The 14,564-nt window shown below is 41.9% G+C and overlaps 1 protein-coding gene across 3 annotated transcripts in view; it reads left to right on the top strand.

Annotated features, from left to right (window-relative positions):
- The window catches only part of LOC119734221 (protein FAM78B-like), a 28,466-nt gene that overhangs the window by 841 nt on the left and 13,061 nt on the right, over positions 1 to 14,564 (top strand). Inside the window, exons 1-2 of one of the 3 annotated variants that reach the window (XM_038207588.1) lie at positions 3,296 to 4,525; positions 4,674 to 6,331. In XM_038207588.1, coding sequence (XP_038063516.1) covers positions 5,121 to 6,331 — 1,211 coding nt within the window. In that variant the 5' untranslated portion in view covers positions 3,296 to 4,525; positions 4,674 to 5,120. Of the gene's footprint in view, positions 1 to 3,295; positions 4,532 to 4,673; positions 6,332 to 14,564 lie in introns of those variants that run through there. The other 2 variants (XM_038207587.1, XM_038207589.1) reach the window with 2 other exon arrangements.

Genomic DNA, 14,564 nt, shown 5'->3' with positions numbered 1-14,564 from the left:
TTGTGTGTTTTTGGTTTTCATTGGCTATCACAACTGTATGTGGAGCTTATTTTAAAACAGCGCCCTCTATAACAAAGGAATTAACGCTAGCGAAAAGCACTCGTTGAACGGACAATACAATAATTATTGGTCTCCTCGTTTGGGTCACAGTCCTGTTTATAGTTACTTGTTGGTTATGGATCACACAAATAATTCCTGTAATCAACCTGTCCCTACTGAAACATGAAGGGAGAATGGTCCGCTCACATCGACAGCCAGCCTATGCTGTGGACCCACTTTCCATGTTAACATTTTAACTAACTGACTCTACGACAAACGAAAAGTAGGCTAATAATTTGTTTTGTGTAAAAATGAAATAGATTAATCCACATACAATTTCTACACCCCACGTAGACAAAACCGCACTTTTTAAACTGAAATACTTGCGATCGGGTGATCCTTTTCATAAAATTATAAAGAATAATACAAAAAGAACTTAAATTAAAAATTTCAGTTCGGAACTAAAATCAATAATCAACTTAAACTTCAATTTCAGCACACGTTTAAAGCTTACAAGATACCGATCTAAACAATATTAGTTTCTTTCTCTAGAAACAATAACCAAATTAAAGTTATTGGGCAGTCAAACATATCAGCCTTTCTGAAAAAAAAAACCCGGTTTTTTTTAATGCAAACCAAATCAAATACATTGCATGTGTGCTGTGGACCGCGTACAAGCTGCACCACGAATGCCTTTGCCATCAAACTGTTTATGAACTCGAAAAGATCGCACAAATTTGAATGTACAACACCGCGCACGAGTCCGACCGATATCTGATCACACCGATATTCATCTTTTTAATAGCGAGCGCACGCCAGCACCGCGGGCCGTGTTTATTGAATCACGGTCGGTCAAAGGGGTGCCGGGGAGGTCTTAGACGACTCGCGTGCATTCCGTTCTCGCAATTCAACTCCAATCGAATTGGGGCATCACACAGAGTACGCCCCTGCTGTCAGACAGGAACCATATTATTATCTCAACATCGGTTATTTCTGGAGATAAATTGCCGAGAAGACTTCCTAATAACTAGGAGCGCAACACTTGTGATGCTGGTTGAGATGTCCAAAACTAATTTACATAAAGTTTAGTAAAGACACAATGAAAATGTGAACGACAAATTAATAAAAATTTAAATTATAATTCGTGAACGCGATAAGAAAACGAGATATTTCCTGTGTTGGCATAATCATTTCAAATTAGTGATAACCAAACGGCAACCTACAAGAAATTTACCAAACGCGGAAAATTAACTAAATTCTTGCTCTGCGCTAGGAAAACAACAGAGAAACAGAACGTATAAACACAACTCCAAGACAAACAACCCGACAGACAAATAGAAGGCTTGACTGACAATCGGACCACCCATGATAACTCATCAATTTATGTCTTGATCTGCTATACAGTGAATAAAGACTCCTCACACGTATACCAATGATGCAAGCACAGCATCCTGTACGAGCCCGTATGGCAATGTATGAACTATTTTATTAGTCTGGCCTCCAGTCGTGGAGACAAATTATGACCGTCATCAACTCGAACTTCTCAGCACGAGCACGCGACCTCCAGCTCGCTCCCGGAGATCGCGCGTCACGGCGGGGGAGGGCATGGTATATACACCAGATGTAAATATCATTTGTTAAGATTGCTGGCCTAGAGAGCAAGTGAGATTGGGAAGAGAAAAGAAGAAGATGGGCCAAGGACAAGGTCCGTGTGGATGTATTGCTGGCCTTTATCGTGATCTGTGGCGTGACCGAGCTATTTCAAACATGTCAGCGATGGGGATGATAACTGGCTAGCATCTCTTTGGAACACAGAAGACGTCTTGAAGCTGAAGTTTATGTTCCTCAACATTGATGTGCGAGTTTTTCATCCAATAAGATGCTATTAGATTCCTATTACACCGTTAGCGGTATAGTGTTATGAATCCGAAGAGGCAGTTTCTACTTCAATATACCGCCGAGATTTGCGTACACACAGTTCTCTGGCAAGAGTTTTCCCGAGAGCCGAAGTTTACATATGGCAAGATGATGTATGGATCGTCATGACGCATGAGGCACACATCCTTGCCAAACAAGATAACCCGTTTCTCCTCCTCGAGCTCCAGCTCCCTGGGTTGCATCACTGCAAAGAAGATGAGACAGTTTACGCCTGATGATGGGATGCCGTCCGCTAGCTTGCTTATATCATCTTTCAATAAACAACATGAATGTTTTAATAGGTCGGTGCGGGGCGTGAGTTACGAGGGGTGTCTTTGAGAAGTCCGTGGTTTACGGGGAAGAAGCTTCGATGTCATCGCCGGGGTTTCATCGATGACGAGCACGGTTAGCACTTTAGTCTGCGTGTAGGGATGGACGGGGTGAGTTGTTATCAACCCGGAGGTGCAACATCCCCAAATCACGAATTACCAAACAAGACTGGATCCTCTAGAGGCACGACTGTCAACAGTGTACAGAGATGGGGGAGAACATGCATCAACTAATGAATGCCTGGATGGAATTTTGACTCTTATTTGGGATAGACTCGGTTGTGCTTACTTTCTTGAACGGATTTGGCTCGATGGAGCAGTCAGCACGCCGTTCAACCATCAGTGAATTTACTTGATCCAAAGCCAAAGTTTCGACCCCGAGTTTTGGTCAAGATTTGCTTCGACTCGTCTTCCACTCATCGGGGCAGGATTTTAAGGAATCATAAATAACTTTCCTTTTGATCCTATTTTGGGTCAACGCTGATTGGGGTCGGAAGACTTGGGAGTCAACTTTGATTTGGATCCAGAAAATGATATTCATTTCCTATTTTGCCTTGAATACGGTCACTTGGAACTGAACATAATAAACGGAATTTGCTGATTTAGATTTTTTTTTTAGTTTTCTCTGACTCAATTTAGTCAAAAGGACGATGGATCGAGTTTCTTCTTAAGCCTCAGTTGGAATTGTTGGACCAGGCGTGATCTTAGAAAAAAAATCTGACGTTCCAAGATGCTGTGGACATGAAATACCACCGAGGATTCACAGTCAACAACATGCCGGCTCTTAATGATGACAGATCTTCAAATTAAGAAGCCGGCTGTGCGAATTCATCCATATTAAGGGACCGCATGCACGACTGAGGAGGATAATTCTCATCGTCATCTGATCAAGCCAGATCGCATTAAAGCCTCTGTGCCGCTCGCTAATCGTATTTGACCGGCGTGCGAAAACACAAGTTCTCATTACATTACGCGTGGGACTAGCACCACAAGTATACATGCGAGCATTGGATGGATGAAATTGAAACTCATGTGTGCGATGGTGCGATATTTTTTTATAACGACCATTAAAACACTACTCATAGAGCTCAGCGCACTCTATACAGGCACATTGCCACAGGTACTTCAGGGAATCGTCAAAAAGCACACAGTATACTGCACACGACCTAGTATCAGCGTACAGAGAGGTTCTTGACATGAACTTGACCTGAATCTAACCCAGGCTCAGCGTTGGTTCAACCAATTCAACTGCGTGGAAGTGGATGGTATAGTTTGCCGAGTTGCTACCATGTTGAAGGCTCGTGTGCATGTTACCCGGAAATGCTGTATTGCTACTGCGGATCCACGAACAGCACATCAACCACGGTATTATGTAATGGTGTAGTTCTGGATGTTTGTCATCAGATATGAATTGATTACTAATTAATTTGCACACGCGCGTTGCATGCGTAATAAGCTCGGCTACACCAGACATTATAAATCTTGAATTCATGTTCTAGAGTTCGATGATGTGTGTTCGCTGAATTGATACGATGTGGTGTGTTTGTACAATGCATATGGTTTCTCGGTTGCTGAATATTGCATGAAGCCATGCGTGTCATTCCGTTCCTATAGCTACCAGTATTAAAAACCGTGTGCAAATAGACACACTGGCTATCGAGACCATCAAAATCCTGCTGCTTTGTCTGCACTGTGCAAGTGTTTATATTGGAATATGTTTAATGATAGTCAATAGGCGTATACACCAATGCTGTGGTCTGCCTCATGCCTCTTAGGCTCTTGTTACACGGTGATGCTAGCGAGCTGAGTAAAACAATACACTTGAGAGGAAACTAGTGATGTTGCTCCAAGATACAGACATCCAATGTCTCCTGTACAATTTATGTGCTTCTGTGGACTTGGCTCAAGCAGTGAAACTTTGAGGACCAGCGAGTGAACCCAGTCAAGGTCACCACATGCGACAACCATTATGCACTGATAGTTACCCCGTGTACTATTTATGAACTGTGTACTTTCTCCGCTCCGTGAATATCCCAACCAAAAAAAAAAAAAAACCTCTCGGCCTCGCCTCCACCCACGGGCTCCATTGTTGCCATCGTGGGCCGGTCTTTTGTTCCCTGGGCACCCGACCGAACACACAGAGCACAGCCCATGTTGTTTGTTGCCCACGGAGTCTAGAAACTGGTACACGTAATTCGTGTATGGATCATGCAATACAGCTCAAAGATGGAGGACTGCGGGTAATGGTACGTACGTTCTTTGAAGAACTCATGCTCGTTTGTGTGAGGATTGTACGGGGGAGGAATATTGGGGTGTTTCCTAAAAAGGATTGATAGCTTATTACTCATAATCATATAACTGTTTTATAATCTCTATGCTTGAATGTAGGCTTACTGAGTGAGGGGTTGAAAAGTGCAGCAGGAACTTATAGCACGCACAATGACGCAGATGCTACTCCACTCACTTCTCGTGTACACGTAAACAGAAAAAGGGTACTACTTAATGCACGAACGGAACCTGTGTAGTGACTTGGTGGCTATAGCTACTACTTTGGCCTGTGAGTTTAAACGGCCTCTGTAAAACTGAGCCCACTCGACTGGGCTTCCTGGACATATTAGCCAAGGAAAACATGGCCTCCCTGATGCTTCCTGTACATGGTCTGGTAGCCGACATTGGCCGGATGCTGGGAATTAGTATCAACTCTCCTCTGACCAGCACTAGGATTGGTAGTGTTCCAGCTCTGAAGCCGTCGGGTTCGCGACTCTACTCGACATTGGCTTCCTGCACAGGCTTCTATCTCCTGATCCACCCGTTTCCCCATTAACGCCGGTGGAAATGACATCAGAGGAAATACCAGTTTGTGGCTCCTTCGACAGTTGCTGCTGTAGCTGTGCCTGTTGTGTACACCGTCAGAAGCTGCTGGATCCCGGCCCAGATCTGAGCAGCCCACCAGACGACCTAGTCCGCGCGCTAGGTTGGCATCGGGAGGACATAGGGAGATTTGGACTCCGAGGACCCGCTAGCCTGAGCGTGCCGTGTCGCTACAATCCGGCCGAATTAACAAGGCGTACCCATTCTCAAAGGGTACCTCATCATCTCCACAGTCATTGCAAGAGTCACCCGGAGTGTCCAGCAAGGCTCGTTGTTTGGCTAGCTATTGTAGGGCTGAGCCCTCTTCTACTTTCCGTGATCGCAAGCTTGCAGTTCCTGTGCTATCAACGAGTGCAGTGCTTGGATTTTATACGCGAACTTTTGATAGGTGTTTTCTCCGTGTTGTTTCTAGTCCCGAGAGACTACGGTGAATCACTCCAACACACTTGGATCCCGTCGTTTGTACATGTGTTTCTTGTAAACTTTGACAAGTTTTCCATTCGAGTTGTGAAGCCCGCTTTCGAAGCGTTTACGTCGCTTACTCGTGAGCTTAGAGTGTTCCTAAGCTTCATTCGCCTTCATGATAAGCTCCCAACTTTGGGGATCTCTCGCAAACCTGGATATACCAGTGAAAGAAATTGTGTTAAAACTAAACCACAAATATTCTTACCACCGCTGCTTCAAGTTTACAACATCGAAATTCCACAAACTTTGACCAAGTTGTGGGATGACAGCTTAACTTTGATTTCAAACGTGTGTGACATAAAGACTAAGGCGCGGACTTTGACACGAGAGCGCCTCGAAAGTGGCGTGTTTTGTCGTTCCTCTGTGCCGTCACTGACCACCATATTTCCCCTGGTCGCCACCCTAGGCCGAGCAAGTTACACCCCGCGACTCCTACAACACTTGCCGATGGGGTGCATACTGCCCAAACGCCAGAAGAACCTCGGTCTTGAAGGCGACATCAAAGTCTACGATCTGCACGCCATCATTGACCCACACCCGACCACGCTGATCGAGAACTCGCCCACCGTACTCAAGTATCAGACGCCGCACTTTCGTGCCTCGGCCAGGGTTCGATTCCCGCCAGTCAGCGGCAATGACACCTGGCAGATTGGATGGGTTCAGGGATGCAGTAACATGGACTTCAGCATTTCCTATGGAAACCTGGGAACGTAAGTGTATAACAATTATTATCCTCTACTTTGATGCAATTCAGTCTTTAGATATACCGGTAGATATGTCGATCGTTGTTTTGATAGAATAGCGACCGTCAGTTTCAAGTTTCGCAACTTGACAAACTATCTCAAGAGTTCATTTAGGACCTTATTAAACCGCCATTTAAATTTGTCTCGACGGAGAAAGTCGAGAAAATACACAAAAGATATCAAAGGACCTACGTTTGGTTCCTTCAGTTGTTAAAAAATATCAATTGTTAAAAAAGCCCCTTTAAATACATCATGGGTCACACTTGTTAATTTGCATAGGAAAATATTCCTGATTTCCTTGTACGTAATCTTTACTAATCTCTTCATCCCTGACGTGCTGTAAATAATACTATTCTTCCTTGCCATGAGCGTAGTTTATATGAATGCATTGAAGTTAAAAAAAAAAATGAGGTTGAAGGGACTTTTAAGGTATAGCAACTTCGGGGTTTGAGAAAGCGCATACAACGAGTGGTTTGTCCTTATGGATTTCGATTGTTTGCTTTGTACAAGTTTTCGAACCAGATATTTGGGCGTCAAAGCTGGGTGATACTACTTTTCCAATCAGTTTACCCGACTGTATCATGTCGAGTGCGTGTTCAAACTCGCTTAAAATATTGGTCATTTCCCGGATGTTATAATAATGTTTCCCACCAGCCATGTATTTATATATGAGGCGGTTCTCAAGAATGTCTTAAACTCTCGCAAAGTCTCGTGACTTAACGAGGTCAAAGTTCAATTTGTTTGTTTCATTGAATGACTGCGGTGATCTGCCTCGTCATTCACCAGTCCTACTTGTACCTCTTAGAAACTGTCTAATTTCTCATTTCCACAGCTGGAAATGACTGTCCCTTTCTGTTTGCTGATGATTAACAATTTAGGACGAGCTAATAATAAGCTGCAACACCATTTGGTAAAATGTGTTTTGTGCACATCTAGAGTAAGCACGACATTTGGAATGGGTGGGTCATATTTTAGGCCGAATTCAAAGTAGGTCAATTTGTAGATTGCGAATAATTTCTCTCTGAAGACATTGGAAATGTGTTCGCTTTTTGTTGCTGCCGCTAATGTTTGATGACGTCAAGTATACGTCAGCCTTTCCCCTATAGATTTAAGTGACTCATGTTACTGTGCAGAAAGTTCAGGGGAAAGTTATAGCATATTTCTGTAGAGCTAGGATCCATTCTTCAAAGGGGTTTACGTGTTTCGCCTCGGCATTTTTAGCAGCCGCAACTGTAACATTCTCACTAAGTTAGGCATATTGGTCGCTACAATATGCTCGCATATCTGCCATCGTCTAGAGCTATAAAGACCCGCACGCTAGGGAACAATCTGCCCAGCTGATTTCACCGTATGGGATGTGATAAATTACAATGTAAATCTGTCTAAATGCAGATCGCAAGTGGCATAATGAGTTGCAATTACGCGAGCTGGTGATTACCAGCTGTTGACGGGATACCAGGCTGTATTTGTTTTCTTGGGTAAAGGTTACAGAGCTCTGTGATTACTTCAGTAATTAAAGAATTAATAACTTGACTGAATCCGTTTCTCGATAATGCATCAGATTAGTAGACATGTGCGGTACTTATTATTCTGACTGAGTTCTTAGTTTTAATATACGCGTCCGTATGTCTGGTACCTCGGGTATGTCATGACTATCATGCTGCTGGTAAAGCTTCGTCATCGGGGCCGGGCTATTTTCCCCCAGCACATTTCGCAAGAGTTACAAAAAGCGACAAGTTGAAGGTCGATCTAAAATTTAAAAAAAAAAGCAATATTTTTGAACGAGTTAATGCGAAAGGTTTTACAAAATGATTGTATGGAACCTTTTATAATTGACACTACAATATTGGCACCCCGGGCAGTATTACGTTACAACATAGTTACAATACCTAGCTCAGATCCTCAACAAAACGTTACAGTTGCTCTATAATTTGTTATGTATATGGAACCATCTGTTTCCTGGTTTTCGAAGAATGTTGCTTTAAATAGTACTATAGAGAAATGACACATATAATACGACGCGAGAATGACTACACGCGAATTTTCACAATGGCTTTTTGTCACCCGGCCTTGAGAAAACAAACTGTATTAAGTACATTAACATAAATGGTTGCGCTTAATGTGCAGGACAATATGGTAGGCAGCATTCAACATGTGCCTTGCTGTACAACATAATGGGTGTCCTATCTCGATAAATTTCGTCGTAATATTCAATAAATGGCCCTTTAACGTTTTCAGTCTTATGTATAGCAGCGCAACTCAGCAATCTCTGCTAACAAAATTAGAAACACGATTATTAAATTATATCTTATACTGGGAGCAATACAGATAACGAAAATCGATAATGTGATAAAATGAATCATACCAAAGAAGTATTGCGCTATAAAACCCTTGAATGTAATATAAAACGTGGATCCATAGCTTTCAAATTGTGTTTCACGAACAGGCAAAGTTCCCTACCATTTAATCAAACTGTTTTTAGAACTAAAGTTCAAGTTTTCGGCCACCAAATAATGATTAGATGTCGAGCTGATGTTACCTACGCTAAATCCCGACAACACCAAAACAAGTCACTGGTCGGCAATACTGTATATTGAACACACAATGGGTACTCATGTTGTGAATGGTTGTTGTTGTTTACCAAGTTGTCTACCGCCAGGAACTGTTCAAATATGACACTTTGGTTTGCCAAAAAAAAAAGGTAGCAACCCAGAGGGCTTGGGACCATTATGTGTATAAGGGTTTTTTTTTATCTGTCGCGAGTTCAAGTTGTAATATTCCATGAGCAATCATGCAGACTCTACCAGCCCCACCAGCTTTGCGTGTGCCACTGCCCTTTTTATGCAGTCCATTTTGACCAACACATTTGGGTGGTGCCAAATGGGAAAATAAATAAAATCTCCAAGTAAAATAGAAAGCAGAGGTTTTCGTGTTGACGAACCGTGACAGACGTTCCAAATGGAAAGAAATACACATGGGAAATGAACTTCTGTGCTTGAGGGTGATTAAAGTCGATGAAGTTTGAATATTTTCCCGAAATCTCAATCAACAATATTCTATGCAAAGTTTTCTCGGATGACTCGAACACCCCAGTTCATCACCGCACATAAAACGAATGTCTTACATGTGAAAGAAAAAAAAACTGCCAGCATTATTTATTTTAACTCGTTGGTCAATGTCCTCATGCGCATAATGATTTCACGTGCGTCTGTTATCGACTTTTATACTCCGTATAGTTGTCTTCGCGAAGCAAGTTTTCCGTGAAAATTTTAAATCATTTAAAACAATACACTGGACACCGTTGACCTCACGGAGTGAAAAAAATAGTAGCAATTTGATGTCAAGAATTTAGACGCAACCTTGTCAGAATTTAGACGGAACTTGTCACAAAATGCCCAAGACTCGCTTTAAATAGAGGAAAATCATGTTTACAGCGAAACAAATCAAATTTGAACAGAACGTACGTTGCCAAATTGTATTTCCCGAGTACTGCGCACTAGTCAACCATGCGTTTTTAGATGCTACACCGGGAAACCTGCCCATCACCAGCAGGTGGTTTCCAGCAACCCAATGAAGATGTCGTCAATCTCTGGAGTGTTTTTGCGGTAGACTGTAACATTAATGACGCAGCGCGGGGTTTGTCTGCAGACGCTGATAATGATGTGCTTGACCATTCCACTAACTTATTTTACCTAGTGTTGGTATTATCCAATGTGACGGTTGGGCACGCGCATGCGCCTTTTATCCGAGGGTAAATCCATCCCAGGGGAGCTTTCAGCAATGGACCTTATTCACAAGTTGGCCATTTTTGTCGAGTTTCCTGAATGTATTTCATTAATTGTTAACTGTTGAATGGGATGGCGCCAGACTATTTATGCAGGCACAATGCAGCCTTATTTTACTGTATTTGTTTTTTTTTTAAATATGGCTTAAACATTAGGGAATATTTAATTACAAATTTTAAATTATTCATTGAAGCAGACTGGAATTTATTAAAAATTAATGCTTTCATTTCTCTTCGCAAGTTCAAAAAATTAAGATCTTACCTAACTTTCAATTCAATATGGCCGATTCGTGCATAAGGCCCATGGACCATGGTTCACGCTCGGACTACTCTGGCCCACTTTAATAATGTCTGAGTTTGCCAATCATCATTGGGTAAAGACCAGGTAATAATGGTTGTCACAATATTAAACTTTGTTTTGATTAATTCCATGGCAGTTTAAAGACATGCGTCCCACTGCGCATATTACGTCCACCTCGAATAGTAATATTACAGTGCTAGCACTGAAACAACAAGGAGTGTTTCAGTTACTAGAACGGGCTTTCTAGATAGCGTAGTGATATCGACGAGAACGAAACAGCTCGCGAGACTGATAACATTGGAAGAAGTATATTCAGTGTGAACTGATAGGATAAACGATATTTATTATGTATCAAATTAAAGATAAATAATGAGAACATCAACTGTTTTTATTTTAAAACAAAATGTTTAAAACATATTTTTCAAAATTCAAAACAGCTAGACATTTCCTAAGGTTTCCTCTGAATACGGGTCAGAGAAAAGCTACATTCCCGCAACATTAGAACCGAGCTCAGCAAGAGATTGTACGGTATACAACACGATAAGCAAAGGTAAAACGGGGTTGAATCTATACACTTAAGACGTAAAATGGATTCGCGAAGAAAAAAAAGAACATTTTCAGCAAACGACCATGGAACGGTCGACATAGAAAACAGGAAACACTTGTGCGTGAGCCCGAGGTTCTAGCGCGGTTTTGTTTGAACAGAGCGGGGATGGAGCAGGGACTGTACGGGGCCCGGGGCTCCAGAGACCCCTTGATCTCATTGCGCTACTCGCTTACAACACTCCCGGACAATTTAGCAATTTGCTCCTTTTTTTGGGCTCGCCACCCGGAGGCACAGCGGCTCTAATGAATAAATTAGGCAGGCCGCGTTGATTTATTACCGAGCTATTAAGAAAAATAGCAAGGCACACCAACCAAAAAGCGATATTCACGCAATTTCTTTTTACCCAAAATATTGAAACAATGTTTTTTAAGCACTGCATTGCTTGAATCTTTGAGTGAGATACGTCGTCTAGACAGAAACCGAATCGTGTTTGATGAGCACTCGAGAAGAGATATCCACATTCAACAAAAACATGAAGTGGGGCAAATATTGATTTGAAGTAACGCGAGATCCAGGATTGACATACGAAAATGAAATCTGGAAGTAGACATATACAACGCAACATACATTAACCTTTTGATATACTCATTCATCCTCATAACGATGCCACAGATTACATGTTTGTGTCGGTGCATGATGGTGTTGCAGATAGTGCATTCATCCCATATTAATATCCGCGTATTCGCAAATCATTTAGATATGCAACTGGCTGAATATTGAACTTATTCAAATCGATACGTCCACAATTCAGACTAGTAACATAATTAAAAATACTCTAATTCTTAGAACGTGATCAACGGTTGGAAAAGAAGTAGGACGCATTTGGGCGAGCTTATCGAAGTTTTGTTTATCGTTCGTGATGGTTCAGCCCGTTTTGCAAAACACGCTCGGTTTTCGGAACTGTTTTATCGCTTACCGTGACGCGTTTACTCGGACGAGCAAACATCAAACTCGTGCGCGGACATGCTTTATGAAACGGTTAAACATCGTTTCTTTTGCGGCAGCCGGTTTATTTGTTCAACGCTGCCACATCGCCAAGAAGCGGGAAATCAGTGGAAATGAAAATGTATATGCTGTGTGCTTGGATTTGATGTTGGGCAAGCAGTTGGAGGCATTTGCGAAGGCGAAATCTGTGGATGTAACGGAGGCTTTTTAGTTAATTAGGTTTCAGAACGGAGTGGGCACTGGCTGACATAGAGAGGAATGTCACGCTATAGCCTCTTTTCGTGCACCCCGATTGGTTGAAAGACAAATCCTACACAAGTCAAAGGCTTGTAAAAGAGGCTAGCGCGAAGCTCCTTTAAGTAATGATCGAAGTGCTTCTTTCGTAGAGGATGTTTACAGAAATGACCCTTCCTTATCCTTTTGCCCCACGGAAAGGAATCACATTTCCCCTTTTGCAAGATCACACAATATGAGACCAAGATAAAATTTTGAAAGATGGGATTTTTTCCTTCTAGTTTTGAAAAGAAAATGCATTAACTTATGCTTGGACTCCATGCTAAATGGAAATATGATCCCGCACATTTTCTTTTAGTGGTTATTAAGTGTATACTGTCCACGCTCCTGTGCCATTTCAAAAGGAACGGGGTACGAGGAACTTCATTGTGAGAGTGGTAAGAAAATCCTTGCAGTCCATGGGTTATAGAAAATGAAACTAAATCCGAAGTAAGGAAACACTGCTGAGAAAATTGAATTCCCCATGTACTCCCAAAGTGCAATTAGGCTTAATAAAACGTAAAGTCTGGACTTCTAAAGCCACATGCATACTGAAACAAACAAAAGCAAGCCCGCATATTTATGCCCCAATTCTGTATAGGCCTAAACATGTAGTGCAGTTAAACACAACTTCAGGCACCTGCTGCAACGACGACAGAACACATGCAACAAAAGTGATTCAGCAATCAGCGACATGGGAAAAACATCGTTGGCGACTGCTAGTCTGTCGCTGGCTGCTACAAATTATAATTTCCCTAATATCCAGAAATAACACGGTGTCTTTAATGGTCCGTCTCACTTTTCTCTGCATGCCGGTGATATAGTTGGCATCATTTCGTGTCTGATTCCCGCGCTTTCTTCCCTTAGCCTCTTAATGACACGTGACACTTAGACTGGCACCTGTTTCTACTTATCGTCACTCGTCATTCTTATAAATATATATTTATATACAAATCCGAACATTCGGTAGACTTTCTTCTAGTCCTATGGGTGAATTAGTGCTCCTGATATGGGATGGTGTTCTGTGCCAGTTTCAATAACCCCAGCCACAAAAGCTAGCATTTCGCTGGATTGAAGAGTAACTGTTTTGTAACGTGGCCCTGGTCATTGGTTTTAATTTGACATTTTGCTGCTGCGTAGACCGACAGAGTGATCGATTCTGTCAAGTCTAAACTCGAAAGTCAATCATTTTGTCATTAGAAAAATACTGAGGGGCACCTTTCTGCTTCACTTCCGTTGTGTAACTGGTTTGAGAAAGTCTAACTTAACTAAATTATGGCACTTGAATGCAAAAACGGCTCTGTCCTTCAACAAATATAAACAAACAACACCAACTGCAGACTAATTTAATGTTACCTTTTACAGCCACATCTTTTATACGGTACCAATAAAAGGTGTTACTAATATAACCTACTGAACGCAATTCAAGTCCACGTCGCCGTATTGGAACAGTGTTTGTGATTTGGGTAAAAATATCCCAGTTATCCCGCGCCACTGTTTACAAATGTTAACAATTACAATCTGCGACCTAAAAAATTGCTTTACCTGACAGCTCATTACATGTTTAGACATGTACCATGATTCAAGTTAACACACGGTCTGCTTTCAAGCGTTATGTGAACAAAATCTCCGCATGACGAAACCCAGAGACAGAAACACTTCATCAATCATGTTTTGCGTCTGGAATTCTGAGCAGTCATGTTTCTTGATCGTGGTCGAGTGGCACACATAACCGTGCACGAAACGAAATAATTGGAGACCTATATAGCATCGCTCATATCGGAAATGATATATGTTTGTGTGTGCTGCCAGAATAGGGGGCGGATCTAGCTTTCAGGAAATGGGGGGGGGGGGAGGGGGAGGGTGAGAGTGCTAAGGGGTCCGTCACTGCACAGAAAATAACCCAAAAGATCAAACACACACCGGGACTTTAATCTCAACCGAATGTTGGATCCATGAAGGCACCTGTTCTTACTCTGAATGTCACAAATCACCTGTTGCAACTCCCCAAATCAAGTGTATCAACGTCACACTTAAAATATTGACAATATTCTCATTTAAAAAAAAATGTGAACAGAAAAAAACACACCTTAGTTTACATTAAAAAACTGATTTTAAACTAAGCCCTACAGAAAACATGGTGGTTCACTGTTTTGTACATAATAAGACTCTTTCTCTATCCCACGAGGCAAAACAGTAGATAATCTTTCGAAATAAAGCTTTCCAGTCTCAAGTGTCTTGATGGAACTTCATTTCTTGGCTGCAAAAAAAATCCCCAAATACCAATCCT

This window comes from Patiria miniata, unplaced genomic scaffold (genome assembly GCF_015706575.1).
Source record: "Patiria miniata isolate m_02_andy unplaced genomic scaffold, ASM1570657v1 HiC_scaffold_27, whole genome shotgun sequence".
NCBI classification, from domain to species: Eukaryota; Metazoa; Echinodermata; class Asteroidea; order Valvatida; family Asterinidae; genus Patiria; species Patiria miniata.
The sequence above is the reverse complement of the archived record's forward strand: the minus strand, read 5'-3'. Positions and strand labels throughout refer to the sequence as shown.